The following is a 27459-nucleotide window of genomic DNA, read 5'->3' on the forward strand; positions in this document are numbered from 1 at the left end:
AAAGGGACGAGAGAGAAAAAAGTCAGGCTAAAGGAAAACACCTGAATCAACATTTTCGGCCGAGGCAGCAGTTTGTCAGAGCTTCAGAGCACCTGAAGTTGTTTTCCGTTAGAGAGCTGTTTTTTGATTTCTATCAAGTTTCTCGAAATCTGGATCTGAGCAGCAGCTCTCCTACAAGTTTATATTAATTCTGAGTGGATCCCAAGATATTAAAACAGGCATTTCTGACATTGTGATTATCAGAACGAGGATTTAGGCTCTGATTTATAAATCCAGCCTTTAAAGAAATTTAAAATTAAAACTCCCCAATTTATCATTTCAAGAAGTAATCTCTGGAATGTTTTCGATAGCTTTCTGGAGCTGAAACCGCACTCATGTACAATTATGCATTTCTCTGTGACACTGGCAAATTAAAAAAGCACAAAGCCAGAAACAACGCGGTGCTGTCGACATGGAGAAAGTAAAATATGACAAATTGAAACTGGTGAAAGAGACGCACTGGGATTTCGGACAGCTGTGCGCTCTAATAAATGTCACTGTTTTCATCAAGAAATAATAATCCTAATGGATAATGTCACATTGAAAGCGATGAAAAACATTGTTTTGGATTTCGGTTTGCCAAGACGTCAGGAGCGTTTTGTTAAGGATAACAAAGGGGAAAACTATAATAACAAATAAATCAACGTATTTCCATATAAGTGTGAAGTGAGGATTATTTCTATCATTTCTCGTGTATTAGTAATCCTCCCTCCCTTCAGTTTTGATCTAGTTGGGGTCAACTTTGAAGTAAATATGAAGCATGAGAGCTTTTCCCTTCCTAAGTCCTTCCTTGTTGCCTGTCAGAGTTGCGGCGAGTGTGACTGGTAATCAGCTTAGGGCCGTATTGTGTTGGTATGTAGATGCTGTTTACATCTCATAAGACCATTAATTCCCCAGCATGATCGCCATTAGGTCCTCTGGCACGCAACACCTTTCACCCCAGTGTCACACGCCGGGACTGAATGGCCTCTTTTAAAAAGAGCCCTAAGCTCAAAATTATGTTAAACTCCTATTGATACATACTTGGAGTGACATGGAGAGTGGTGGGTTACTCAATAAAATAAAACGAAAATCTGCGGGAAAATATCTTAGATTGCAACCGGCTCCCCAGGGCTAAAAGTATAATTCCTTTCATTTGCTTCACATTGGGCTGTGATTTTGCCAGTTACAGTTGCTGGGACATGATGACATGCTTGACCTTTGGACCTTTGGATGAAGCCTTGTTAGATTTCATGTTGGTTTCAGCAAGAAGAGCCATGACGTTGTTTGTTGCTTTCCTGTCTGTCCCATTTCTTCAATACCACATTTAGACATTGATACTTTCTGAAATCCATTACTGCTGAAACTTGATTTGAAACTTAAACATTAAACAATAATGTCACATCGGCAAAGGCTTATTGTTGGAGACGGCCTGGTGCAGTCTTGACCAAAATAAAAAGTGGTTTATTCATGTTCCTGTGTGAAAACATGGAAGATGCATCTCCACTTTCTCTTATACTATCCAGAAATTAAGCAAAAATATCACAAAACCAAACTTTCCCGAAAAATAGAGAACTTATCAGTACACACAGAGTACAAATTGGTGTAATAACATGAAATTTGACTTCTTATTTTAGTCCACGTCCCATCCATTAACAAGGAGGAGGTGCCATCGAGATGCTCTGGCTTCACCATCGGGGCGCCGCCATGTCCTGTATTTTTTAGCTTATTTAACTTGTGGATTAAATACAACATAACATGAGTGATGATCAGCAATGCTGCTCACTTCCCATGTTCTGGGGCCATTTATTCTGTCCGAGCACATGAACTCTGTTTGAACCTGTCCTGGGTCCGAGCTGCGTCTGCATGTTTGCTTCCTCTAAGTGCTGTTTAAAGTGCGATGTATCATTACACAGCACAGGACAAGTTTATATAATAACGGTCAAGTAATAAATGGCTTGGATATAACTGATAATCACCATCGGAGCTGCTATAACTCAGACTGTGGATCTTGTATAGCCCTACTTTTAGATCATATCGCTCCATAGAGTTGACCCTTATTTCATTCTAATTCAAATTGTGTATAATCTGCTTTATACGAATGGCACAAAAGAGCTTTATTTGTCTCATTAGTCAAAATTTGACTCTTTCAGAGTAAGGTCATGTGTGCACTTCCAAGAACCATAACACCAGCTATCCGTCCCCATAACCCATGTTGGGATTAGAATAAGAGGGTTTGCGTTGACTCGCCTGACCCCCGGCTCCAGTTCAGTGATTGATTTCTCAAGAGCTGACACGGAAAAGCTTGTTTCTTGAGCAGGCTAGATGAGGTGGGAAAAACAGGCACGGCCTGCTATAGAAAGCCAGAGCCCTCTTTGAGTTGGGCAGTGAGCAAGGAAGAAAACAGGATATTGATTTGGAGGCTGAAAGGTGGTGCACAAAGGATAAGAGAGTCTCTCTAACACAAAAAGAGGGGGGGTGTGCTTATTGATGGATGAGCCCATATTGCCTGTCAGCCGAGGAAACTGTCTGAGAAATCCAATTCTGTTGGTTTCAGAAGATAAGCCAATTCCAGCAAGAGAGTCATTTGCGGTATTTAGGTGAATGAGCTTCACTCTGCCCCTCGCTGCCTTGTCTAGTTCAAAATCACTCTTTAATTGAGTTCCTGATCAATCCCGCCCCCCCCATACACACACACACTCCCACTCAAAAACACACACACTCCCACAATGCAGATGAGTCTGATTCAGCTTTTTTTTAAAGCTATTTTATCATTCCACAGTCAACAGTAAACAGTAGTTTTCAAGGCAACATAACTTTTTAATAAGTTAGTTTTTTGCACAGACGGCCGAAAAGTTTTGTCAGGAAAATCTTTTCTTACTTATGGAGATCACGATGTGCTTTGTCTGTCACTTGTTTCATTACCTCACTTGACTGCCTAAAGCCATTCTGACATATCCAAAAAGTACATGCACTTGAACATATGTATCAACTAGGGTGTTGGTACCCGACAGAACCTGCTGGGACCCGGGTTGGGTTCCGAGAAACACTTTTAAAATAATATTTGGGTTCGGTCAAGTTGGTTGTAGAATGTCTACTTGATATTTTTGCACTGCACATGCCTGTGATCAAGGAAAACATTGGGCAGGTCGGGTTCGGACACCAAAAACAGAAAGACTGTCAGGTTAGGTTAGTTTCTCTCGACGCATAATTGCAGCCCTCACTCTGGTATCAACTCGTATTTTTCTTCTTCTTCAAACTTCTGGAAATGTGTAATGTCATATTCTAAGTTTTGGCTTGGTACAAAAGTAAAAATACTACCCCCGAAAGAATAAAATGGGGGAGAGACAGGCCAGATTTCTCTATTTTCAGCTCCACTGCTGTCTGGTTTAAATCGCTGAGAACTAGCTCCAGCTCCGTCCGTGGAGATCCTCAGTCATACAAGAACAGTTGAATCGAGGGCAACTGGACTCGGCCGTCGATGCTTCAAGACTTTCACCTCTCGGCCAAGGGGCGTCTTCAGTTTTTAAACAATTGAATCTGTTCAGTTCCAGCTATGATTGATTGATCTTCCCGAGATCTCTATGTACCCACGGAGCACACGGTGGAACGCTTCCCAGCCAGCTGCCGACCGTTACGTCCCGTCCGCTCCAAGCCTTTAAACCTAACACTCTTCCACATATGTATCTCCTCCACTCTGGATTCTCATTTGGAAATTCATCGTCGATTTCTGTGGCTTTCCCTCAACGACTCTTTTTTTAAACTCTCTCGCAGTTTATTATCCACTTTCTTTATTGAATCAACCATTCTCTCATTCCCTCCGTCCCTCTCTCCCTCTTTCCACATATAAACACGCAGCATTGAGCTCTCGAGGCTTCATCTTTTACCGGTGCTATTCGTTATGACTTTCCTTCACTTTATTAAACCCAGAAGTGTGTGGTCTGACTGTTGATGCTGAAGCTCGCAGTGTGTTTAAAACATGTCTGCAGAACCAGCGGGATATGGCTGACTTCACATGTGCACTGTTTAAAGCCGCTGAGGACTGAAGCAAGACAGCAGGGGAACGCTCTTCCGGCCTTTTCTTGTAAAAGTCGCGTCCAATTTGAGCGTCTCATAACTCTCTCCAACCTACGAGGCTGATCATGCTCGGGATTTTTGTTGACTACTACCTCTTGTTATCCTCCAATTCACCTTAATGAAAATTGATTCGATTTCTTCTCATGAATCTAACGAACCAACCACAGCTGCCAGCTTCTCTTTGAGTTAAAGTTGCATTGGGAGCCGACTGTGGGGCCGTTCTCTCTCACTGACATGTGCATGGAAAGGTCTTTCAGCGTTTTGGACACGGTGTGTTTGTGCAGCACTCATCCAGCAGTGCTCATACTTGATGCATTAAACTGTGATGAAAGGTAGGACGGGGCATGCGTCCAGTTCTTTTTTCCAGCTCACTAATGTGCTCAGCATTCCCCCCCGACTTTACCGCAACTCACCCCCGGCCACCAGACAGCGGCGTGTCTGGCCGTGTGAGGGCTGACTTTGATCTAGTGACCCAATTACTGCATTCTTCCCCTCCGATCACTTTATATAAAGATGGACATCATGACAGCTCCCAAGAAAAAAATGTGACCGCCCCCTGGTGGCTGACTGCTGCACAGGTCATATACCCAAACTCCTCCATGTTCACATATGGGACATATTGGATGGGTGCATTTCTACCTTTTAAACGACTCTTTGGAACGTAAGCAATTCGATTTCAGTCTGTCTCTGAGGATTCTCTGAAATATTGTCACTTTTATTCAAACACATTTTTCTTTTAATGCGTGTTTTTGTGTTTAATCTTGAGTCAACAAAGAGGTAGCAAAGTACGAATTTAATGGTATGGTGCAACACCTGCTGTTTTGCACATGACAATGAAGACTCACGACTCTTGAATACTGACCTTGGCATCTTTTGAGATTGGATAGTTGTCAGATTCGTCAATGAGAAGTTGCTGCTTCATGGCATCTGTTTTTAACTCTCTGCTGACTTTCTCATGACAGTTGAAGGATGCACAAATTGAGTAGAACAGCCTCTTCCAGGCTTTTTAGGTGCGTTGACCACAGTAATGATAAACTCAAGCAAACCCCTTTTGACTGACTCTGACTTGGCACAGTAAGTGGTTTCAGATAGGAATAAAAACAAGTTTTGCCTGAGGTACGAAAGGAATGAACTCCTGTCTAAAGACCATCCATCAGAACTGGTAACGGAGGCCATCATTTCACAGCCGAGTGCTTCTTCTACAGGATAATTGGCACAACATTCGTGGAGCCATCAGCCGGTCACACTGCGTCTGCACCGCTCATTGAGACAAACGAGGACGGTGGCCCATAACGCTTAAAAGTGCAAACCGGAGAGGACACTGTCAGATCCCTCCATTAACTGAGTACCTGTGGTAAAAAGCTGTCATCCGTCATTTGGCTACAGGTGACGGAAATCAGTATGTGTGGAATTTTGGAGGAATAGGAAGAAAGAGAAAAAGTCCTTGTTTTCTTTGAGGAACTATATTTAATTTACACAAATCCTGATCTGATTTATCCTTAAAACCAACAAAAGAAAACTACTGTATGTCTCTGGCCTCTGTCTAAACCCTGGAGCGTGTGTTTCTTTGACTGATAAACTAAAAGTAGAAAGAACAAAGACATTAGGTTCTTATGATCATGGCATATAAGTCTCATTTCGCTTCCTCAATAGACTGCAGAGCTAACGCCGCACCTTCCTTTGTTCCCCCATCTATCTCTCTCTAACTATGCCCCTGTCCTTCGTCGTCCAATTCAGAATCTCATCTCGGCCTGATTAGGGAGTTAATAGGATGAGAAATTGGGTGCAAGTCTGAGCGCATCTGTCCCTCCGTTACACAGGTGCTGATTTGCATTTCCTTATTGTTTGCGGCAGAGGCCAGGTAATGTGATGAGGAGGATATTTCATTTTGAAAGAAATGGAAAAAACCCTGAATAGAAAAATATCGCACTCTTATGTTTGTTCTCGGCCGCGAATGTTTGCACTCGCTCCACCTGCTCTCCAATCCAGCAGCGACTGATGGTGCCTCAGTGGCAGAGTCTGATACAGGAGACGCCAAGTGGTCCATTCCCAAAGTGCTTTTAGGGCTCAGTGGGTGAGGGAGACGGAGAACAGATAAAGGAAAGGAAGTGAGGGCATAGTTTCCCTCTCTCTCTCGCTTGTTCTCACTCAATATCCCTCTTGCTCGCTGTGTTCCCATGCGTCCCATGCGAGAAAACAATTGCCCTCGCGCCTGGCCCCGGCACGTAACGAGCTCCCCACCAAGATAACCGTGACTGGGGCAATACGGGAGGGCATTGCCAGGGTGATAAACGAGCCAGATGTTAGTGGTAGCGGGGGGGGGGGCGCGCTTGGAGGTTGGCAGCAGGACTTTGACAGGTTGGCACAGGGATCCTGGCCAGGGTTATTGTGTCTGGGCACAGGGGTGGAGGCTGCTCGATGATATCCCCCGCTCCGCTGCATAATAAATACACGGGAAAATGTGACGAGCAGAGAGGACTGATGAAACCTTTCCCAGTGTAATGCAACAGACTGGAACACACCGGGCTCCATGTCTGACAGGTTGTGTGTAAAGAGGCAGATGGTATAATGGGAAAGCCTGATAATACGATGCATCAATACAACTTATATGATTCTGTACTGTCTTTTAATGTCACGTTTGTTTACATCAGACCAAATGCATCAAGAATTGTCAGTGTACTTGACTTCTAGTCACTATTTGTTCCTCTTTACTTTATGTCAAGATTGTGTCTCAGGAGCGTTTGGAAATTCAACAAATATATAGTTGTCTTCATGCCACAGTAATAATAACTTTCCGTTTAGTTTCCACTGTGTTTTAAATTATTATTTCAAGAGAAAAACACAGAGGTAGCTTGTGATGTCGTATTATTGCATCATACTGTTTATCTTCTCTCTGGTTTATATTTATTTTATAAATGAGTAACATCTGTTTTCCCGCTGCCGAGCTACTCTAACATGATTTACTCGGATACGATTTGAAAGACAGGTGTTGTGTTGCATCTGCTCAGGTCTGGCGGTTGTGAAAGCACACGTGTGAGTCATTCCCCGGCACCGAGAAGCAAACACACCACGACTCCTTCCCTCTGCCCTGTCTGATCTCTCCTGGCTGCTCGCCGCTCGCCCCTCACCGCCGGGCTGCAGATTATCGTTCTGCCAGAAACGGCTCCTGGAGAAGCCCCCCCCCCTCGGGTGCGGTGAAGCCTTGAACGACCGTAGGTTGAATGATTTAGATGCAGGCACATCGTAAATAACGCGCACACACATGTTTGAAATAGGCGGAAGTTACAGGAGAAACTTCCGTAGGACAACGGTAATGTACTATTCACAATTGCATCACAAAACAAAAGGTATTTATAGATGTTATTCACAAGCACAAACATCTATAAAAATATCCCCTCACACACACACACACACACACACACACACACACACACACTCAGAGCCAGACTGTCCTTGCTTCGTAAACCCAAGGGGACTTTTTATTACGCCAGTTATGCTTTTTACGAGGGGCCATCATGTTGGCTTAGGAGCTGTTTCTCTAATCAAATGTGGAGAGTCTGCACGAAGAGGCTTTCCACTCAAACACTGATTCCCACAATCAGACGAGTCACCGCACCAAGGTTGTCCTCCTCGAATAACTTCAGTTTGGAGGAGGAAATGGAGTCCTGCAGAGATCTCCTGCAGAGGAAGCATATTGTGTGTGTGTGTGTGTGTGTGTGTGTGTGTGTGTGTGTGTGTGTGCGTGTTTGTGTGTGTACATTTGGACAGCTAGCTCAGGGAGTGCACTAAAGCTTCCCCCAGAGTTGGTTGTGTTATTGTTTTTCTGCTCATACCTCTACGTCACCTCGAAATAGGGAAAACAAGTCACCCCCGAAAATAGCTTTTCCTGCCACGGATAAAGGGGTTCACACACAAAACGAGGCCCAGATGCTAATTTCGTTCTGAGATTTCCTTGCATTAATGCATATATCTGTTACCGCAGAAGATTGAAGTGTGTGAGGAAGTGGGAAACTTCCCTCCTCTGCATTCAGCTTCTTCCTGTTTGCACATGACAAATGCTTTTCATGCACCGGCCCTGTGGTTTGCACAGGCGAGCAGCTTTTCTAATTACACACCTGACAAACTGCAAACCGTTTCCACACAAACAAAATTATGTTCTGTGCGAACAAAAACGCATAATCTGCCAGGGAGGAAGCACTAACAGCTGGCTGAGGTCTGCCTCCGAGGTACGGAAGAGGAAACAGGAGTTGTGGAGATGCCAAGGCGAGCGACGGTGAACAAACGCAGCAGCCCTGGCAGCATGCATCCATTTACCTTTCCTAACAGGACGAGAAGAGCCTGGCGAAGTCGCAGCCTCTGGAACACAAAGAGGTCGTAAACAGCCGACACGGCCAGCACCGTCACCCCCTGCTCCTTCCACAGCATGCTGGCTGCTGCACACCACAGGCTCCCCAGCATCCAGACCCAGCACCAGGCTGCTGACGTGCCACCACTGCATCTCCTGCTCTCGTGGGCCCCTCCTGGGTCCCTGCGAAGTCCACAGTGTCTCGCGTAACAGAGAAGGGACAGCAGGAAAAACAAAGCAGCGCCGACATCCGCCCTGCCCACCACACCGGACACTGCTTCGGTGTGGACCGGATGAGAAGCGAAAAGGAGACCCGCCAGCAGGCTCCACAATCCTCCGCCCAGGAGCGGGCGGCTGAGGGCCGTGAAGAGTGCCGTGACCAGGCCGTGCAGCACCACGTTCAGCAGGTGGTAGCCCCAGGGACGCAGGCCATGCAGGGTGTAGTTGAGGCGGAAGGAGAGGGTGCAGAGCGGGCGGAAGGACTTGTGGCTGCCGCTGTGTGTGAGCAGGGTGCCCCAGAAGTCGTCATACAGGACGTTGGTCCACGGAGTCTCAGGGAGAAGGTCCTGGTTGGTCTTGATAGCTCGGCTGGAAGAGCAGAAAAATCAATAAGTGTTACAGTGAGGTTAAAATCATACAACATATTCACTATAACTCAGTATATAACTAGAATGGCATTCAGAGGGCTCATACCTCTGCCAAGGCTCAACAGTCCATAATATGCTGAGAGGCACCGTGGAGGCAGAGGACATTTTATTCCACATCAATACCACCCCTTTCAAATACAAGTACTCCTGTGGTCATTTGTTATTATTAAGAAGCAGCGTTACGCTCAATATAAATGTTATAAAGTATTTTAACATATGAATCTGTAATTTTCAAATAGAATCATCCCCCTGCATCTTGACACACATATGGAAGAATGTTCTTCATCCTCCTAATGATCCCAGCGTAAGTGAAATTTAATAGACAAATGCAATGAGTACGCCAAATGTAATAAACAGACCGAAGTTATTGAAGACGCAGACATGAGCACGCACACACACACACACACAGCATGCACATACGTCACGTTGTACCTGTGCACACACGAATGCACAGGTGGCGTCACACCCCGGAGGCTGCTGTGGATTCTCATAATTAGCGGATCATTACATGGGCTGCATTCATACACACACACACAGACACACACACAAACACACACACACACACACACACACACACACACACACACACAAACCAGACACATGCAACAAATGAGCTCACCACAGGGATTAAGAGTGATGAATGAGGAGGCAGCTACAACGACTGAGCAGCCGTGTGTAGGAGAAGAAGAATCTCCCTCAAGATGTAAAGTAAAGCACAAGCAAAAATGGGAATTTGATCAAAGTAAGTAATCAGGAGTTGATACTACACAGGGCCGGTCAATAATAAAAGATATATTCATATATTTGCAGATTATTTCCCCCGAATCTGAAACCGGTGACAGGGAGGAAACCAGCACACATGAAACAAAGAAAGCAAAAAGGGAAGCAATGCGGTGAAAAGAAAGTTTTGTGTTTTCTCTTTGTTCTGAGTAATTTAACTGAATGGGTGAAATGCAAAGAAAACACTACACTCAGTTACAGAGTGGACGCTAGACCTGAGTAGTTACATGACACTAAAATAATTTGAAATGGCCTTAAATGTCCAGGTTACTTTTTAGAGGTTCAACACTTTTTTCTATATATATATTTAAAAAAAAGGAAACTCAAGTTCTCTCAAGTGAACTTCAGATAATGAAGATATCTTAAATTTTTTTACAGTTGATCGTTGACTAAGATATATTATCATCTTCTCAGTTTCTAGCAGGTATTCATATTGAAACAAATGATTTTGCAACTGGAAGAATTCACATGAAGCAGTCAGAACAACAATTCGGAAACTTTTGGTACAAGCTGCCGAGTCGCTGCCGAGTCTCTGACGTCTTCACTCATCATAAATCAGTTAATGAGATTTTATCAGTTTATATTTTATTTCTATGTTGCTACATGACAGCCCCCCCCCCCCCTCAGGTTTTGATTATTATCAGCACCGTTTGTGTTTCAGCATGTCACAGCACGGAGGGAGAAGGAGCGCGACGGGGGGCGAGCCTGTACAGTACGTAAACCAGAAAAGAGGAGGAATGATAAAAAAAATGGGCAGAAAATGGCACGTACAGTGAACCCCCAGACCTGGCGTCAAAGTGATAATGGCTCAATGAATGATCCCTCGTTTCATTTTTTAAATGTGTTTTCCTTCCAGCCCTGTCATCGCAGGAGCTGTAGTAAATTCCTCCTTTTCCCAGGATTGTTCTGCATCGGAGAAAGGCCGGTGTGTGTTTCTCTGGCTCCGCAGCCAAAGTAGAACTCTCCCTCGTCCGATTATTTCCATGGAGCCCGCGCATGACATCATCCCGTTTACCAACCTCTTCCTCTTTTACTGTAGTTCCACCGTGAGCTGTTACTCATGAAAGGTTTTACGGTCCCGCCGCAGAGGGACTGAGTGACGGATACGTGAGCAATAAACATGCAGTGAGATGTAATAATTATCAACATTGAAAGTTTTATCGCTGCTGGATTTACTTTGAGTGTAATGTCTTGAGAGAATAGAGGCTTTGCCAGTGTCCCATTACGACAAGACTCTTGTAACTTTTAACTTCACCACTAAGTTTTGGCTTGCCTGGAAATACAAAATAAGGTCTTTTAGAAGGCGGTGCTGGGAGGTGGGGCTAAGACACGTCTAACTATCACACATACGACATGACAATGCACATACGGCTGTGGCTCAGGGGTGAGAGCGGTCGTCCTCTAACCAGAAGGTCGGTTCAAATGGCGTGTGCGTGAGACGGCTGAGGGCCGGCGGCACGGAGGAATGTCGTATAGTTTAATTCACAGCTGACAAAACACATCTAACATTCAGTATCTCTTTAAAGGTTCAGTGTGCAGGATTTAGTGACCCCTATTGGTGGAGTTGCATGTTACAGCTGAACCTCCCCTTCCTGCCTGTAGGAGAACCTACGGTGGCCTTCAGGTGTCATACAAATGTAATGGGTTCATTCCAGGGCAATGAAAATACAATTATTTACTCATGAAAACATTGTGATTTATTTTCTATTCTATCACCTGCCAATAAATCCATTTCACCTAAATCTCACACACTGGACCTTTTTTAATTATCCTCAAAATTCACATTACATGTTTTGATGCCTTAAAGGGACTCTTACCTTTGTTGCATTTTTACACTTTTTGTGGATAAGGTTAAATTGGTATTAATAAGGTAATGACACTCTAAAATGCAAGACAGACCCACCAGGAGTTAAAACAAACAATTATTTCACTCTCGTAATATTTAGTGAAAACTTCAACCAATAAAATTCTTCGGACCGAAGGACCTTATTGGCCGACAGACCTGTCTGTTTGCTGCATGGAAACAGACAGGAAGCCCGTCTGCTTCTTGTGGCGCATTCGGGCCCGCGTCATCAAGGCGCGTCCTCAACTATATGGTTTGTTTTGATTCCACGGCAGACAGTAGCGAGTAGCGACCGTATCGACCGTAGCGACTGACGATGGCAGACCAAAGTGGTCCACGGCGTACTGAAACAGCCGCTCCCAGGGGGAAAAACAAAAGTTTAAAACACCGCGGATGGGAACGAGGGGGTGGGGCATTGGAGGAAGGCGGGATGATTTGAATGTGCTGTAATTCTCAAATGCAACAAAGGTAAGAGTCCCTTTAATGACAGAATAAATCTCTCATCCACCAGAAATTGCAATTGTGGCCCTTTTTTTTCACCCCTTTTCTGTCCCCTGGGGCAGAATAGACTCATTATCAAAATCCGAAACGTGGCTAAACCTCCCCCCCACCCACCACCACCACCACCACCCAACTCCCTCGTGTACCCTGGCATGACTCTGGTCTCAATACTCTCCGGTGATAAATAATTTAAATATTCAAATCAGCACCAACCACTCATCTCCTCCCCTGTTCCTGGCCAGCACTGCACAGGATGAAAAGAATGCATTAGCCATGAGGGTTTGGGAATGGATTGAAAGTACTGGTGTGTGTGAGCGAAAATGTTTGTGTGTGAGTTTGTGTGTGTGTGTGTGTGTGTGTGTGTGTGAGGGGCCAAAGGAATAAATAGTTACATGCAAAGTGTGCGTCTTTGTGTGTGCGAGATTGTGCACATGTGCGACAGTGTGTTTGACAACGGAGGCAGCGCTGACGGCTTCATTGAGGCCTGTCGCTGCAGCGCCGCAGATAGAGTGGTCTCCCGGAGTGATTGCTCTTACAGAAGGGGGGGGGGGGGGGTCTTTTGTATTCAGCCACCGTATATGGGGCAGGCAGGCTGCTGGGCACTCCATTCACAATCCTCAAAGTACAGGACGGGTTTGGGTCTTTTCAGTTTTCTTCTTCTGGGGTGGGGGGGGGGGGGTAAAATCGGAGGGCTTTCCATCAGCGGCTGAAAGGAGACATTTGGGGATTTTTTTTTTTCGAGGGTCCATTTGTAAAAGGGGGAGGTCTTCTTTCACCTGTCCACTGCTTTTGATGAGAAAATTGGCCGCGTCTCAGTGTTTGGGTTTGTGTCTTTTCAATATGCTAATGCGCCACTCCACTGCCCCCCCCCCCCAGCAGTGATCTCACCACCAGTGATTTTCTCCTTCATGCACTGTGGCTGCCACTGGGGCCTCTTTAAGGGACCGTCAATACACGGAATGTGAAAAAAACTATAAGGGAGCGAGTGACATTTTCTGTGTGTTCTGATTGTGTGAATCAAAGATGTATTGAAATATTTCATTACTGGTTTCTACATTAATCATCGAGCAAAAAGGCCCCACTGAGTTTTTTTTCAATATTTTCATTTGTTTGTGAGGAGGAAAGCTCAGTTAAATAAAGTGATGCCAAGTTTTCCCAATCACCAAACACTCGAATCAAAATCTCACTATTGTTGTGTGGTTGTTTGCTTATGTTGCCGGGCAGCTGTGAGTCACATCTGATCAAACCACACCCACACCCACAAATAAACATGTATTATGTGAAACCTCTAAAGAATAACTAAGAACTTTATAAAGCTTTGATCACTACTGATTAAAGCAGGAGTATTAAACTAACACATTTAACTGAAACCAAATTGATTTAAAGTTCTCAGGGTACACACACGTTCACAGAACATTATGCAAACTCTGTGTTCCGAAGCAATTTCTATAAGCAAATCGATTTAACACATATTAACAAATATAAATGGAGGTTGCATTGTAATACCACCCAACAAAGAAAACTGTGTTCTGGTTGCTTCAAATTAAAACACCAGCAAACATGATTACATCCATTAATGAGCTCAAACATGAGACGACAACATGATTGGATTATTTCACTTTTCTAATAAATCCTGCAGTGGAATCACAGCCCACTGGAGTGTATCTGTGTGTGTTTATATCTCTCTGCGGACATCGGTGCAAAAACAGGATTGCACGCTCTCTTTTATAAAAAAACCCTCTCTGGCCTCTTAATCAAATGCACTAAGTTGTTTATCCAAGTCTTCAGCTGCAGTTTCAATCACGTAGGCCCTGGTGATTATTCGTAGAGTCAACTCTCAAGAGGCCGAGTCAGGGAGACATCCTCTCTCTCTCTCTCTCTCTCTCTCTCTCTCTCTCTCTCTCTCTCTCTCTCTCTCTCTCTCTCTCTCTCTCTCTCTCTCTATCTGCATCTTATAAAAGAGTTGTTTTCTTAATTGCATCCGTGTAATGTGCAGTTTACAGATTTGTGATGACACAACTGTACCACACGTCCTGCCTCTCTGCACTCTGACTGAATAAACACATACAAACAACGATATTAACTGTTTGGCGAAAACAACACACTTGAGTCTGTTTTAACTCTAATAAACTGGAGCCAATAAAATGCATCTCTTAATCATGAATTACAACATTTTCTAGCAGAGAGCGTCCTCCTGCTCCCCGACGCCAGTAATGAGATGGATCAGCCACTCATCACAAATAGAGCACAATAAATGGATTAAGCTCTGGACATTATTTCGTGGATGTTGCTCCCCTCTTTCTTTGGCTGCTTTCTTTTCTTATATGCCACGTTTCCCTGCCTCGTCCATCTTTATACACTGTCCATGCTCCATGTCCCCCATCGTTCTCATTCCCTTCATTCTCCTCCTCTGCGCTTGTGTCTCTCGTCTGTCTTGACTATCTTCCTTATTATCTGCGTCTGCTTCCTCTGCTCACCAAGCTCTTCACAAGAAACCTCGCCTGGCCGAGATCTATCACATTTCCATCTCTGAGAGCTAATTAAGCGCAGGAACAGAGAACTGCACTAGACAGGACTTCTCCTCACACACTGCAGACGTCAACGGGAACATGCCAGTGATGCTGCAGCAGTAACAGGAAAGCAGATGATTAAGACTGGATGAGGACCAAACTAATTTGTATCAGTGCAGAGGAAGCTGAGGAGGCAGAGAAGCTGCCACTGGATAATTAAAATCTGCATGAATTATCTTGTGTGTGCACTTGTAATTACATGGTAGAGAAAAATCAACAGCAAAGCCAAGTGGTTGGTTTGTGTGAGTTTCAGAATGTTCACCGACACTCCTCTCACAAATGTCTCACGTCTGTCATAAGAAATCCAAAATAGCAGCGTGTGTGGGGCTTAACAACACGCTGCACAAACAGCCGGACCACAACACAGAAGGAACCACACTCAAATACAAGTGACTGAACGGTGGACAGATACGATCTATTTTGATAATCATGTAATAAATGTTCTTGGAGAAGAACCCCAGACATTCTATTGTTCCTTCAATGTGACTATTTCATCTGAATCGGTTTATTTATTTTTTGGTGGATGACAGAATAAATCTCATCATCACTCAACATTTTATAGACTGATTAGTGATTAACCAAGAAAATAACCAAGATATTAATTGATTATACAAGGAATCATCACCCCTTACCATTTAAAGTCAGTCTAGGGGCAGATCCATGGGTGGGGCCAGGGGGGCACTGGCCCCAGCTGAAATATGATTGGCCCTGAAGTAATCTTTTTTTATATATATATTAACTAGTCACTTTTAACAATAAATATCACAATTTTTTTTTAAGGCCCTTTTATGGCCCCTTTATAAAAATTTTAGATCCACCACTGAACCAATCCATAGATAGTTTCTGCTAAACTCTAAGAAAGCCTCGACAATGCTTCTAATTGACTTGCCCTGCTATAGTAAAAATTGAAATCATAATCTACTGACCATGAAAAGAGGCTATTGATTTAAATGTTTCTATCCATCGCACAATGATCTGTATTGGCAGGAGGCGCTCCACCAGTTATTGATCCCCCCCTCTCATTAAGATTCAGTCTCCCAGTTGCTAGTTGGTGGTAAAGTGTATTAAAGAGTGTGTCAGGGTCCACATCACCTCTGTGTTCATCCAATACTAACAGGATTAGAAAGTGATCATCGAGTGCATAGTTTTGAGACATGAACGAAGGTCGGGGGTCAAAGAGTAATCTGATTTAAGCCTGAGTGTGTGAGCGTGTGTGTGTGTCCGTGTGGGCTCATACACTGCACCACACAATATGTATACGAGAACGAGAAGTGCTGTGAGTTGGAAGGAAAACAACTGTTCAGGGCTTTTGTTCCCTGTGAACGCCACAGCTGGTTGAGGGGGATAAAAATCCCATAAATTTCACCTCTATGGTCGGTCCAGCCGGGGACGTATTGTGCTGCACCGCATGAGCCGAGCCAGCACGTGGAGATCTGCTCCTTTATTCTTTTTTTTTTCGGTCACAGAGGTACCTGCCCATCCATCATGGGCTAGGGTTGAACGATCGTGCGTTAAGCCATTATACGCTTTCTGGCTGGGCCTGAGTGATTCATTCATTGGCTTGTTATCAGCCGCCGGTGTGTAGCAGCACGACGCAGGCAATGGGGAGGTGGTGATGAAAGAGTTACGTGTTGAGAGAACCCAGAACGTTATGAATTCAGGACTTTGTTCTGAGGAGCGGCTGCACTGGAGGCTACTCAAGACGTTTGCAGACAGGAAAATATCCGGAAAATTTACAGAAAATGTCAGGAGCAACTGATTCGGCCTGAAAGCAGCTTCACAGCCAATTCTTAAAGACAATTATAATTATATTTTCTTCATTTTTTATCTACTAGTATCTGTTTAGTTTGTGTATCTGTAGGCTAAAGGGTCAGGAAGTAAGTATTAAGGGTGTGTTCAAACATCATACGTCAACAACACCACTGGCAGAACAATACACCCTCCACAAGTGGCCCGGCCACTTTCCCACACTTCGTCCCACGCCACAGCGGCACGAATATTAGAGGGGGGGGAGAGGAAAAATGCATAAATGTCCAGATAGCATTCATAAAACTCTGACACACTGCCAGTGGACTGCTGCAAAAGATTTATGCTGAGCTGTGCAGAGGCTCTTCCCCTTCCTGATGTGTGAGAGTGAATTTAAATTAATTTGGCAGATTTCTATGCCCGGCTCAGATGTAATTATTTGTTTCTTTCCATCATTTGAAATGTGTGAACAGCGATAAACTGCTCAGCAGAGCCGGCCTCTGAGGACACCGAGGGAAAAAGAAGGAAAAATCTGGCAAGATTCTCGTCTTTTTCTTTTTTCTTTATATGTGCTACTGAAAATATACCTGAGACACAAGTGGATGAAACTTACTTTGTATTCGAAGCACTAACCTACATTTGTTTTTGTCTGCTCCTGCTCAGCTCACTGGATCTATCTTTTCATTGATTAAAAATAGCCCGTCCTGCTGCTCCCACCAGTTTTCCCAAGGGTGCAGAATAACCAGTAAGAAGTTTAGTAGGAAAAGAAACAGGCAGTTAAAAGACTCATGCAGAGACTATTGTGAAAGAAACAGCAAATTACACAAAGCTGTCTATTTTAAGACTTTGCAGCAACAGAAAGTAAGATTATTATTTTTCATGAATCATTGTTGTAAAGAGAGTGTATGTGTTGTGTACTATATGTGTACGTGCATAAACATAGCTGAGGTTCCTATTGTTGTAAAAAGAAATCTTGCACAACCTCAAATGCCACTGCAATGACCGGAGGTGACCCCATCATGTCGGACTGCCTGAAGAGCAAATTCAAAGTGTACACACGCATACATACACATTTAACACACAACAGGTGCGTGTAATTGCTGTTATAAGCCTATGAGCTTGTATCTGTACAATATGTAATGATTCTTACACACGTATTTTAATTTTAATATATAATAGCAATGCTCTAGAAACCTAAAAGAACATTCTATAACTTAATGAGGATGATTACAATTTTTTTTTTTCTTGGACTCACATCAATATCTGGCCCAGGCCCAATCAAGTAACACAAGTACCGGTGAAATGAACTGCAGTGATCAAAGAGCCACACTTGTGGATACGCACTCCTCATCACTGAGATCCAGCTGTTTTATCCTCATCAACAGAACCAACGGCTCAGCTCAGACCTGATTGAGATAAAGTCCCCTTCACATCCTCAGTCCGTCCCAGCAGCCAATCAGGACAAACTGATTTCTTCCGGGGGCTCTGGGCTTCAAAGAGGCAGAAACAGTCTGAGCTAAGTGTCGGGAAGTTGGCTGTCTCCCTTTTGTGTCAGGCGGCGGACTCGCTTTCATGTTCCCTGTGAAGCTGGTTTCCTTATTAGCAGCGCGGCTAACTCCAAATAGACCAGAGTCAACTCATTGTGTTTGAGGTGAATGTGGGCTGTGCACCCAAACAGACCTTGACTGTGACTTTAAAGATATGCAGGAATATGAATGAACTAGAAAACATCCGCCGAGGCTGATTGTTCACTTCATCACCATATTTACACTTATTGAGATCCAATACAAATACCATGTACACAGAAACTAAATTTTTTTTTTTTTCTAGCCGGCTTATCCCATACCTCAAAATGTAACAAAAATGTTGATACAGTTTTTTTTTTTCGAAATACACTTGTGTGGAGGTTAAAGTTTTCTTGCTAAAAATAAGATACAAATATTCACACCACTCTCATGTCTGTACATTTAGCTGGAGCCCCGAGGCGATTAGCTCATCGTAAGACTGGGAGCAGGTGTACAAAGTTCACAAATGTCGCTAACACCTTTAAAGCTCGCTAATGAACGCATTACATCCCATTTGTTAAATCCTCACACAAACAAACAAGAAGTGAATGTAAACAGAAGTGATTTTCCAGGGAATTAGCAGCCAACTACCACCAGTCATGCTTAATGAAACAAACAAGAAGGTAACATCAGTCTTTTCATCTAATTCTCAATGAAAAAGCATACAAATATTTAAATGTTAGTGTACTTCTTTAACGTTGAGATATTCAACATTTTATTTGATCAACTGCAACTTTATAAAGTCCGGAATCAAACCCACTGACATTAGATGGAATATCTATTACGAATACAATGTTTGAGTATTTCTAGTGGATACAAAAATTACGAAGCCAATCAATGAGCGTGTGACGCCTTCATCTATTTTTCAGCAGATTGATTACAAAGTCTTCATCTCCATCTAAGCAACTGATTGATCCCTTCCCCTTTAGCTGCTAGCACAGAATAGAGATGATCTGACGACGAGCTGCTGCCGCCTCAGCTGAAAAGGTGACCGAGCCCACCACAGCATTCCCTGAGTGATGGTGTCAATGAAAGGCTGTGATGAATCTTCAGCCTGCACCAGGGCGAGAGCTGTGGGAAATCAATGGCTAATAAAAGTAAATGCTTCACTCTCCCCCAGGGCATACAAAAAGCACAGTCAGTGGAAAGTGAAACTCCATCGGGGGTTTGAGAGTCAAAAATTAAACCTTAAAGATCATATTCAGAAACAATAATCAAGGTTTTATTTCATAAAGATAAAAACTTGAGACTCGTGTTCTGGCATGGTTGAAATTTCTTCATGTCCAATGATCGTCTCGCTTGAACTAATGACTACACTGTCCACCCGCCAACGATTGCGAGCAGTATTGTTCTGTTTTATCCCTGAGCTTTCAGAGGACGTGCAAAAATATATGCGACATAAAGCTCTGTCTGGATCTGGCTCTAAACCTGAGTCTTTATATTACACACCACAGAGGAATACTAAGTTGTTCAGCAGCATGCTAAGCCTCCAATCAGAAACTGGTATTTGGAGGAGGTCAACAACAAAGTACAGTTTCACACCTCCATGAATTGAACACCCCAAAGACCACCAGGAGCTGCTTTGGAATAAGGTTCTCACATACAGATTAGTTTCTCCCTTTTACATTAAGACTGGAGCCCTTAATGTGAAATATATGGGCATTTTAAAAGTGTCTCACCCAATAAATATGCCATGTGCCTGCGGTGGGGTACTGCGCTGAGGAGATTTCATCATGAGAAATACATTTAAATGAGCCAATATCCAGAAGCACTGGACTGGAGTTTTTTTATTGGGTTTCTAAAATCCTTTTCCTGGCATTACCAGGCATCCAGCGCTTATCGGTGAAGCAGTGGCCAACTTTAACACCATCCATCCATCCATCCCATCAGCGGGACCCAGCCAGTAAACCACCTCCGGCAAAAGAAAATCTCTCTATCCAAATTCTTCATCTATTTTGGCCCCAGCAGTTAATTACAGTGTGTGACTGTGGACGGTTAATTAGGGTGGCTTCCCCGACTCGCCTGCATCCACGGTGATAAATGTGATGCTTGATTAATGTTCTGCCTTGGCCAAACAATACATGAGTCACAGCTGTGTACAGGCTGGGGATATGATTTAAAATGCCAGACAGATGTTTCGCTCTATCTCAGCTCCGTGCTGCAGTTACAACATTGCTGCTTCTTCTGGAATTCATGCAAAAATATGCTGTTTTACTGCGGTTCTAATTCACTGCTTGTCATTTTTACTATCAAATCATAATATGCGTGTCATATATCATTTGCATGTATGAAGACATAAATAACCTCTGCTCAGCTCGGGGATGGATACGCTATTTTACAAAAAAATTGAGCAAGTTTCGGGAAATTTGGGAGTTTCCTGGATTTCCTGGAACATAATGACATACAAAAAAGATGTTTGGAATGATGAACTGATTTGAGTGCTAATAGGGCTGTTTTGTTCTCTCACTATTTTTATCTCATAATCACAACATTCTGCACTGTAATTGTTTTTTGGGGAAAAGAGGACAATTCTATGGTGGTTTCACAATCTGCTTCAAAAGTGTGTGATATCAGATGGAAAGCTGTAAATAGTGGTAAATGTTTTTATTAAGTGGCAAATATAAATGCAATAGGGCGTGTCTACCACCAAAGGCAACACAATAATAGTGTATTATGTAGTTATAGGAATTCATTTTGGACTATGTGGGTTATGTTTAATTAAGTTATCCAAACAAATTCTGCTGTAATGCATTAAAACATAATATTTGGAAAGTGTCACAATAAGCTATTTTCTTAGCAAACATTCTGTTGAGGTTACTGTTACAGCTCCGAAAACACGAGTATTCCATTATCAAGCGTGTGAGCGTGTCTCTTTGTTGCACCAGGTATAATTCCCTTACCTCTTTAATTCACTCTGCCTTCTGCCTCTACAATCAATTCAGCTGGCCTAGTTCCAGACAAGCAGCGGGTGTTGGCACAGTGACCTATTAAAAAAAAAAAGTCCACTTCTACTGGACTAAAATTTCATGACGATCGATCTGCCCATTCCGCACTTGAATACAGATGAGGGACTCCCGCACTGGGGACAAGTACAGTGTTGAACATTCAAATTTCTCTACAGGGAATATTCGAATGTCAGTGGGTTCACTTTTCACCTCAGTCCAGCAGGATGGTTTGCTTGTGTACGTGTTCGCTCACATAGGCAAACCAACAGGTGTGGACACAAACAATGTCCTACAATACACACAGTTGAGTTGCTAACTCACTTTATTCACTGGAATCAACAACATGGGAGACATTGGCAATGCCCAGCTGAAAAATATATATATCATACCCTAAAAACAAACCAAACACTGGATTGTGGTCCTGACTTGACAATCCTACTACTAAGTAGCCCACAGTTGTCAGGAGTAAGGAGAATTATAGCTTAAGGCCGATCAAATGCAGATATGAGGAGTCCATGTTTTGCGCTACAGGTCTTTTCTGCTCAAACTTCCGAGCACCTTTGAGAAACCAGATCATTTCTGATCTTGCTGCGGAGTTTATAATGAGGCCAACTTTAATTGCTGATGACAAATCACAGAGCCAGTGGAGGATCTGAGTGCTGCAGTGCTGCCAAGGGAGCAGCTGGAGAAACAAAGCCGCATTCTGTTTCTGCTCAAAAGCCTTCTGTCTCCGGTTTAACAAAAAACACTTAATGCCTCACCAGAATTGGCTCGTAATCTGATCACAAATTAAAAAATACCGCTATTTTGAGAATGTGGAGGATGTGTATGTAAAGGTTGGCTGCAAGTTGTACAGAAAACACAACACCCTGCGATGTCACAGTTCTGGAGCAGTTAGGATCCTCTGTGCTTTCACAGCTTTCAGTGGTAGGATTCACATGCAGCAGTTGTAATGGCCAAGTATGCCACACTAACAGAGCGTTCGGCACTGTAACCAATCCAGAATAGGCCTTCCTTTCTCCTGCCGTGACCAGTTGTCACATTCCAGGATTAGCCGGAGAGAAATGGCAGCTATAGAGGGGTACCACGGAGGGCAAGCCTGACCAAATCTGTCTTCTTTTCAAGGATCCGTGCTAATTATCTAAGGTCTTTTCAAATTCTGATCTGTGATCTGTTGAACATGGCTGGTACAATGAAGTCGTCCCAGAAGTGCAAACCCCATCCACTTGACCCCCAAACTTAGGACAAAGCAAAAGTTGGCTAAAGTGATTCAAAGGTACTTTGAGTTGAACCACGTTTTCATTCAACTCTGGGAAACCTCAGCAACGCAAACTACATGAATGGTGAACATAAATAATTATTGCGAATGAATTATGAGACCGACAGAATCCAATGCAATAACAAAGTATGTTGAATGCACGTCCCCCACAGGAGGTTTCATATAATCCAAGTTTGTCCAACTATCAGCATGGCTCCCAAAATATATGGTCTTGTTTTAAAATGCAGCAGGAAACCCCATTATGAATCCATAAAACGCATCGTATAACATCATAAAAGTGGCATATTCCTTTCTTAGATGGACTGGAGGGACAAGTAGACATGATGTCATGCTGCAACACCATGACATTCGCATTAGAGGACTGAGTGTTTGCAGCCAAGTTATCCTTTGTCATTCAATATATCCATATAAATCGTAGCAATAGAAAGTGACGATCGAAAGAGCGTGGACCCTTCCCTCTTGCTGCCACAGTTGAAAGGACTCACATGAGGGTTTTCTTAGTGAAACAGTTTGATACCAGTTAGCGAAATCCGCCTGCCAACACCTCAAGAAATATCAATTTATCTCGCAGCAGCACATTTGTTTAGCCTGCTCTTGCTAGCTTCTCCAGAATTACCAACCCTAGCTTTAAGTTAGCCTTTTTGCTAAACTTCTCGTGTTAGCTTCATATTTACTATACAGACATCAGAGAGCCATAAATCTTGGTTTAACTCCCTGCAACAAAAAAACAGTGAGTGCTTTCCCCACACGTCGACCTTTGGCTTCTCGAGCACTGCAAGCAAAACAGTTTAGATCAAACACACTCGGAAGCCATTTCAAAAGAGAACAAATGAGAAGGAGTACAGGAGGACGGGTCAATTCATTTCCCAGACAAACATCTTGTCTATGTCACATGGTATGTTTCTTCTGCTGATAGCACTGTCACTTAAATGCTGCTGGTTATGGTAAGGGAAAAAAACCAGCAGGGCCATGCAGTGTAGATTAAATTGTCGTTCAGCCGCCTGAGTAATGGATGGACTGGAAGAATTGTCACGGAAACGAGCGAGCCTTAGGGGGGTGGGGTGTCTTGGTGGATTTTCTGAAGAAACAAACCAGTGCGGTGGCATCGTGACCTCAACTCACTATGTCTACAGAGCTGAGGTACAAATCTGCAACCGGACATCACCTTTGGATGTTTGATCATTTCAGTTTCACATGAAAAATGAGTGTTTGCCTCCGCTATTGAATTCCATTTAGGCAGCGGGCAACCAATCAAAGTATCGACACAAACCCAGCTCCCTGCAGCATGTTTGAAAACGTGCCACAGAGCTCCCACAAACTGGCTTTATTCTTATCAAAAGCAAAACATGAATAATTCAGCGTCCTTCCACCAAAAGATGAGAACGATATATTGAAAGGGCAAACTGTGAAGGAGATAAAGCTGCAATACGTAACGAGTCTCCCAACAAATGCATCAAAAATAAATTAAAGAGCTGTCATAGCATTTTCCATGACCATTGATCCATGAATATCAAAACGATGGTGAGAAACAAATTACATTCTGTAGAAAGATAAGAACACCGGCTGGTTTATCTCGGGCTGAGTGCGGCGGGGAAAACAGCCAATATCAAGTGCAGGTTCCTTTCATTTATCAAGGCTGATTTCCAGTGTGGGTCGGTTGCAATCAAAACAGCCACGTTTACTTAAACAGCAATTCACTCTTAAACTCTGGGTACCTGCAATAACATGTATGCTGCATGACTCTACTGAGCAAAAATGAGGAGTATTGAACAGTGCTTTAAAGGGCGCTGTATCAAAATGGAAGAACCGACCCTGCCTAGATAAATAAGTAGGATCGTTAACAAGACGGATGATGTGCTTTTTTGGTCCTCCACGCAGATTATTGACATTCAGACAGAGCCAAACCAGAATGAATCGGTGTGGCGATTGGCCAGGAAACGATGTACCACAAAAACCAAAAACCTGCGACTGCATGGTTAAACAGGAAATTACAAACCACTTTCCAACTCAGCGCAGCTTAGCATCAAGCCGGACATATTCCCTCCTTTAGAACAGAGCGACATTTGTTTTCCAACGGCAATTTCCACCTCCTTCTGTTTCAAACTGTCTCTAATAATCACCTTCCTCTACCTTCTTAATGTCATCACCACTCTTTATAACCTTCTATTGTGCCACAATGCGAAAAAACCTCCAAACAACACATCTGCACTGAGACTTCCACACTTCCTCTATCTGTGCTATCTACTGTGCTTCTCCGCTTTTAGACGCTTATCAGGCGGAAACAGGAAGAGGATAGAGGCTATCTTGCTCGGCAGAGTAAATCAAGAAGATGGGGATGAAATGAGAATATGGTTTATGGCATCCAAGCATATAAAACCAGAAAGAGTGAATATAGGCAGATAACAATTTGACATTTGAGACATTTTAAACATGCACAATTTTTCGATTTTGACGTCCCACAGCTTCCGTTTCGGCAAATTCTTTTACAGAACGACGGATGTTTCGCTGCAAATGGGAGACAAACCCCAAGTGTAGCACACCAGAGATAAAAAGCTCCCAGTATAATCACTTCACTCCTCCGATATTACAATAGCAAACACTATCACTGTACCCTTGAGTGGAGCTAGTCATCTGATCCCACCTGAACCTTAAATCCCTCAAGCCCTCACACAAAACCCCCTCAATCTCCCCCGCGCAGGATTTTATGAGGTGAGAAGCACAAACTGATTTTCCCCACACACACCGGGTCCACTTCTGACCCACAAAGCCTTATGCATATTGGTATATTCTACAGGAGTAGGCTGAGGTATCCGTGCATGAAGGTGGGATGAGTTTGGTTTTTTTGCAGTGCCCAGCGAGGGTTCAGCGCCAAGGTCGACAATCTAATGGATCTCTATTGGTTTTGTGAAGCGCCTGGTTCTTCGGAGTATAATTAAGGCACAGCACACTCTCATACACCCCATGCTGAGATGAATGGGGGTTTAATCACATTTCTACCTAATTTTTCATATTATAGGTATTTATCAAACTGAAAAAAAAAAAATCCTTGTTTTATCTACAGCAGTAATTTATTCCAACTCAGTAAAATGTATGAAGCTTGAGGGGGAGAAAAAAACTTCAGGTGATGATAACTGCTGTCAGCTTAAAATGTTAGCGGAGCTCAAACAGCCGTTATCTGCATATTTCATGTGTAGCTGTCACCGAAGTCTTCATTTGCCAAACGTTTGGTCTGGTAATCATTAGCAAGACTGAAAGATTTGTTCGATATTTTGTTGCGTTGAAAAGACGGATGCTAAGCTAAGAGTTGCACATGTGAGCCGTTCACAGACAAATTGGTGTCTGTGTTTTTGTTTGTATAAAAAAAAACTTTATTCAAACAAAGCAGAAAAGACTTTACATAAAAAGGTTTGTTTATTTTCTTAATTCAAGTTCGATGTATTTCGTTGTATTTTTGCTTTTCTTTTTTTTTCTCGTCTTTATGGCTAAATTATAAAATAGGAAACATCCATTATCTTTCTTTGTCATGAGGGTTTGATAAGGAAATCTTAGGAATCATTGCCAATTTGGGTTTAATAAATATATATATATATATATATTTTGGATGATATATCGGTATAGGCATTCGCCCCGAAACATACTGGTCTGACGCTGATGGTATCAATCTTCTCAGCTACTTCACTGGAGAGAAAAAAAGATAATAGGCATATTTTCAAACATGTCAAACAATTTCTTTGGGGTCAGTCGAAGCAAACACTTGGAGATTTCATGTCAGATGTTGCCGACATGACCTCAACCCCTTTCAGCTTCCACCTAAAAACAATTTCCACTGACTTGGAAAAGATCTGCATGAACCGCTCAAAGATCATAAAAACCACAGCCAGCAGACCCGAGCCGTCTCCCTCCACCTGATCATTTACACCGTCAACTACTTACAGCTGCACCATCACCGGGGGAAGGCTCCTCATGCACAAACAGACTCCTCCGCATTCTGAGAAACTGCCTGATGGGAGTCAGAACTGACTTTAAAGCGATTTTCTCCATCAGAGCTGATGCTGGCTGTAGTGAAGTACCATGGCTTTGTCAAGTGTAGCAAAAAAAAAAAAAAACACACACATTTGATTTTCTGCTCTGACAGCTGTTCTTGGCTGGAGACAAGAAACTTCACAGTCACTGAAAGATGATACTCGCTGGCTATTGATTACAAAAAGTAGAAAGGGTAACTGCTTGAGATTTGTGTGATCCCCCGGCTCGGGTTGGGTTTTACATTACGCCCCGACTGCTCTAAGTTGTTTGAGAGGTCCACCTTGTAGTTTGAAGAGGGAAAGTGGAAGCCGGCCTCTAAGTGTAATCCAACGCCACAAAAAGGAGCTTTGCTTACAAAGTGTGCTGAAGTAGAAATCAAACCCCGTGCTGCTCAACACAATTATGAAGGGTCTCAAATGGAGACGAGCGCGAGAAACACACGTGACGTTGGCTGGATAAGAAACTACTACTTATCTGTGGTTCTGAGGGATTTCATCCTCCCAATTCCAGCACGGGTGTTACGTGACAGATGTGCGGCTTTGGCATGTGTATCTTCCAGGGCGCTGGCGAACCTGTGCGTGGATACCAGTGTTTAGGGATCCACATATGGTGTGTATACAGGGAGGGTCGTGGGACTGAGGTTGCGCGGCCATGACTTGGCAGACGGGCGGGTTGAATGCGGCCTACAAAGCATAAGGGCCGGCCAAGGGTTAGCAACGGCCTCAACCGACCTTGTATGGAGGACAATGATGGACAACCCAAAAAATAAACAAAACACTTTCTTCTCTGTTTGTCCACAGGGTCATGAGGTCTACGAAGTATAGCATTTTCAAAAAATTGTCATTTGTCATTAATCTGTCAAACTAAGGAGTTCCCCAAAGCTTCAAACTATGAATACAGCTAACAGCTGCTAAGATATCTGGCTTTGCTTGACTACATTAAACCTTGAATGATACCCAGTGCAGCATATTTCTCTGCCAAGACCCAACAGGCCCTTTAAAGCAATCTGCCCTTAAATACACACACTCAAAAATATCAGTCCAACCTTCAATATTCTAATTTGTATCATCATTGTGATCCGTCCAGTCGTGTTTACACGAACAGGGGTTAACACCCTCTT

The 27459-nt window shown here is 43.3% G+C and overlaps 1 protein-coding gene across 1 annotated transcript in view; it reads right to left on the reverse strand.

Annotated features, from left to right (window-relative positions):
- Positions 1–27459, reverse strand: part of tmtc2a (transmembrane O-mannosyltransferase targeting cadherins 2a) — a 48671-nt gene that overhangs the window by 15219 nt on the left and 5993 nt on the right. The window contains exon 2 of the mRNA XM_061077722.1: positions 8410–9028. Coding sequence (XP_060933705.1) covers positions 8410–9028 — 619 coding nt within the window. The remainder of the gene's footprint in view (positions 1–8409; positions 9029–27459) is intronic.

Source organism: Limanda limanda, chromosome 1 (assembly GCF_963576545.1).
Source record: "Limanda limanda chromosome 1, fLimLim1.1, whole genome shotgun sequence".
Taxonomy (NCBI): Eukaryota; Metazoa; Chordata; class Actinopteri; order Pleuronectiformes; family Pleuronectidae; genus Limanda; species Limanda limanda.